Source organism: Diospyros lotus, chromosome 1 (assembly GCF_014633365.1).
Source record: "Diospyros lotus cultivar Yz01 chromosome 1, ASM1463336v1, whole genome shotgun sequence".
NCBI lineage: Eukaryota > Viridiplantae > Streptophyta > Magnoliopsida > Ericales > Ebenaceae > Diospyros > Diospyros lotus.
The window spans coordinates 41750841-41754906 of NC_068338.1; the positions used below are offsets into that span (position 1 = coordinate 41750841).

Consider the following 4066-nt stretch of genomic DNA (forward strand, 5'->3'; position numbering starts at 1 on the left):
CTCTTAAAAGAATAAATGTTGGATAGCTTATAAGCTACATAACTACCTTATAAGCTATCAAACTGCTTAGGCAAACAGGCCTTCTCTTCCAGTTCCAGTCCTCTTCTTCACGCCAAGGTCCCTGACCGTTGCTTCTGTCATCACCATCACTGTGCATCGCCGACCGTCGCCGTCCTCTCTTCTTCCTCCATCGATATCCCCTCTTTAGAATCGCAGATCCGTCGCTGCCATCGTTGCGGATCGTTCGCCGTGAGCCTCCGAGTCGCGACCATCGCCGATCGTCGCAGACCCTTCAGCTTCCTCCAGTGATCGTTCTTTTTCCTCCAACTTCGCAGAACCGTTGTCGCCAACCGTCCCAGATTCGTCGCCGACCGTTGAGAATTGCAGGTCCGTCGCTGGGCCGTCCATTGCCTTGTGTTGCAGATCGGTCGCCACCGTGACTCGCCGACCTTCCCTCTTCAGCTTCTCCACCGTCCGTGGCCGCCGACCTCCATTTCTTTTTAGTTAATTAGAAAATTTCTTGATTTTTGAACACGATTTCTTGTTTTCAGAAGACCAAAATTGATTTCATATTTAATAAAAATAAACATATATTTTTTTTCTAATTTTTTGTAAAAATAATACAGAAGTAAAAATAAAAATTAGAGATAAAAAACAGAAAATATCTTCTAGAAGGAAACAATCCCTAATGTTCTTTTAGAAACGATAACATGCTTTCACTAAAAACAATCTCTTAATATTTAAAATGAAAATGGCGACTGGAGTACGAGATGTTAAATAAAAAGTGAGTAAAGAGCTATAGCAAACAGTCTTCAAGCTCTAGAATGGTTTTATCAAACCATTTTCTGATATCAACTTCTTTTCTTTAGTTTCTAAAATAAAATTGAAGACCAAATTTTTCAAAAGAATGAACCAAACAGTACTGTGACTGGTGGCCAGTCAACCTGTTGGTAACCAAACCTACGCACGCTTCGGAAATCCTGAAGCTGCTATTAGTCTCTGACGGCGGGACAATCAACATCTCGCCTGTATTTAACCAATTAACCATAGAATAAGTAACTTGGCAATTTATTCCCCTATTTACAGCCAACAAACGTAGTAATTAACCCTTAAAAATGAGATTAACTCTTGAACATAAAATCCAAGCAGCTACATCAAGCAATCAAACAAGCAGCTTTGTCATTATGCACAAATTGTAAATCATGTTCAATCTGTTCACCAAAGTTTTGGACATTTGAAGCTGCTAAAGCTCATTTCACTCCCATAGACAATACAAAAACCATCAAGATCTACATGGAGCAAGCTTTTGAAATTACAAAGAAACCATATAAACCTATTTGGCTGATGAGGAAATTTCAGCTTCAACTTTTCCCACTTCTGAATTTTCAACTGCCCGGAATGGAAGTGCTTCACCAAATTTCAGAGTATAAGCAATTTCATACACAGGCCGAAGCTGTGAAATCACTTGAGCGTCCAAATATGCATCACAGGAGAAACACCACACCGACAGATCGCTGTTCACAAGATAAACCGCCAGCATGAAGGGAAGGCAACAAATTGACTTGGTCGATGGAAGCCAATGTAGAGGAGGGAAAGGTTTTTGTTAGTGATGATACCTGTAGCTGAGGGCCAGACAGTGTCTCATCTCCTGGTAATGCTCAAGCATATGCTTGTTGATAAAGCGGCTACAAAGAACATCCTTGCAGCTCAAGCATAACCAATTCTCTTTGGGATGCTGGCACCTTTCAGGGAGTTAAACAAATGGTAAGATATGAGCCCTAGACGTCATCTCAATTTTGGATTCGAAAGCAAGGATTCACACAACGGTCAAATTTGATTCAATTAAAGAAATGGTAAGGTAAGATATGAGCCCTAGACGTCATCTCAATGGGATCTATGAAAGAGCATGAGATTGATGGATAGACAAGTCAAAGGAACTTGAAACCTTCATGTGGACTGGAAACTGATTAATTTAGAAGAATATGATTTCATTAAATAGACAAGGAACAATGAGCATTAACACAGTTGGGTACGGAAAAATGGTAATTCAATTAAACTAACTGTAGTCTCAAATAAAATCAAATGATTCAATTAAAATTAACCAGAACTTTCTCATATGCCTTCTCTCCTGGATGATTATTCAGGATAGATGACCGCTAAAAAGGGGTTGCAATTCCTACTTTTATACATATATCAAACTGCTAAATTAGGAACCTGAAAACTCTGAACTGGAAAGCTGATTAATCTATGAGGAATATGTTTTCATTAAATAGGCAAGGAATGTTAAGCATTGCAACTGTTGGGATAGGAAAACTGGTAATCCAATTAAATTAACTGCAACATCATATGAAGTCAAATTATTTAAGATGAAATCCAAATGATTCGATCAAAATAAACATCGTCTTTCCCTCATTCCTTTTCCCTCGGATGACTATTCAGCAAAGACGACCACCCCAACGGAGCTGCAACAGCAATTCCTACTTTTATACATTAGCCAAACTGTTCAGCAACGAATTCAGTTAATTACGATTCTGTCTACTATGTTCCATATATTTTTTCCTCGGCAAACAAACAGGCATTTTGCCACATACGTATTTCAATAATGTAAACAAATTGATACCCAAAATCAAAATTATCCACATTTGTTCAAATAACCGATGAGATTCGTCGAAATACCGAAAAGACAATCTCAAGATATAACCAACTCGGAAATACATTTATTCACTTATATGCCACTGCAAATATCAAAAACCTAAACTGAGATTATCGAGCTGGGGTTCGAATTAGGGTTACTGACCTGGAGCAGAGAGTATCTGGGGTGGGGATATGGGACAGATCAGAAGACAAAGAATCCAAATGATCGCAACGGGTACGGGCTTCGACCCAACCAGACTCCGACCCGAATATGAAACCCTCTTCATCTTCCGCTACCGGAAGAAGAAGAGACGATGACGAAGACGAGGCTCTACCGGCCATTTGACGGGACTTGAAGATGTTCGCTGTTTCGCGCTCCGATTTGTTGGTATAAATAGCAGATGCTGGAAGAACGAAGGGTCGTTTTATCGTCATTACCTTGTTGATAACGAAGCATCAACTTAATTAAATAATAACACCAGCACCCCTTTGACTAAAAATATCACACTCTAGCCCCCAGTAATTGTCTTGAGCTAATCTACTTTTTATTTTCTATTTCTGTCCTTGCATCGTATGTTCTTTAGATACTTATCAACTAATTTACTTAATTCTCCATTCTGAATTAAAATAAAAACTTCAAACAAACTAATTTAGTGTTTTCTCTTACCGTATTAGGTCAAGGGTTTAACTGACAATTCAAGCCAATCAAGAATTATATTTAACATGTCCTCAGAGACATAAAACGCGGAAAATATTTGTCGGGAATGATGATCTTAGGGTCCCCGGTTATGCACCCGTGTCTGAGTCCTGGCTAGTACGAGACACATTCCTGATTTAATTTCTTATCATGTTGTGGGGCTGACAGGTAAGAAGGCATTCGTGATGATGCGAAATGAAAAAAAAAATTATACTTAACATGATTTTACCCAATCTTTTTTTTATTTGCTAAACATATACAACGTTAAAATTTTACAAATAATTTGAATATTTAAAAATAAAAAACAAACATAATTTGTTAATTATGTATATGTTTACTACGAAATTATATGTTTTAGTATTTAGGTAAAAAACACTCAATATTTATAAAGTTTGGTTTAAAAATAGATTAATATTCTAAAAAAAGTAACATTTCCATTGACTTTATAAATTTTGTTACAATAACTTCATTACATCACTTAACCTTTGTTATATTTTTAAAATGACTAAAATATCCCTAATTCTCTTTCTCTTTTCTCCTTGATTTATTTTATATCTTGTGAATTTTCCTTCCAATTGGGACAAATTTCAAGAGTTGTCATCAAAACTTTATCTTAAATAATTGATAACTATCCCATTTATTTATGAGTAAATTATCAAAAATAGCCAACATTTACCTTATGTTTTAAATTTAGATTGAACTTTTAATTTATCAATTAGATTGTCCAGCTTTCAA

The 4066-nt window shown here is 36.7% G+C and overlaps 1 protein-coding gene across 1 annotated transcript; it reads right to left on the reverse strand.

The window, feature by feature from the left end:
* Positions 1–1154: 1154 nt before the first annotated feature.
* Positions 1155–3056, reverse strand: LOC127796930 (uncharacterized). The gene is made up of 3 exons (XM_052329333.1): positions 2798–3056; positions 1617–1742; positions 1155–1514 (listed from the first exon to the last, which is right to left on the reverse strand). The coding sequence occupies exons 1-3, from the start codon at positions 2974–2976 to the stop codon at positions 1334–1336; spliced, it is 486 nt and encodes a 161-aa protein (XP_052185293.1). The 5' UTR covers positions 2977–3056; the 3' UTR covers positions 1155–1333.
* Positions 3057–4066: the final 1010 nt, after the last annotated feature.

Coding starts and splice junctions, on each gene's coding strand:
- LOC127796930 (XM_052329333.1), bottom strand. CDS start 2,976: ATGGCCGGTAGAGCCTCGTCTTCGTCATCGTCTCTTCTTCTTCCGGTA. Junction 1,743..2,797: donor CCAGATACTCTCTGCTCCAG/GTCAGTAACCCT, acceptor ACTCCCTGAAAG/GTGCCAGCATCCCAAAGAGA. Junction 1,515..1,616: donor TGTCTGGCCCTCAGCTACAG/GTATCATCACTA, acceptor TCTTGTGAACAG/CGATCTGTCGGTGTGGTGTT.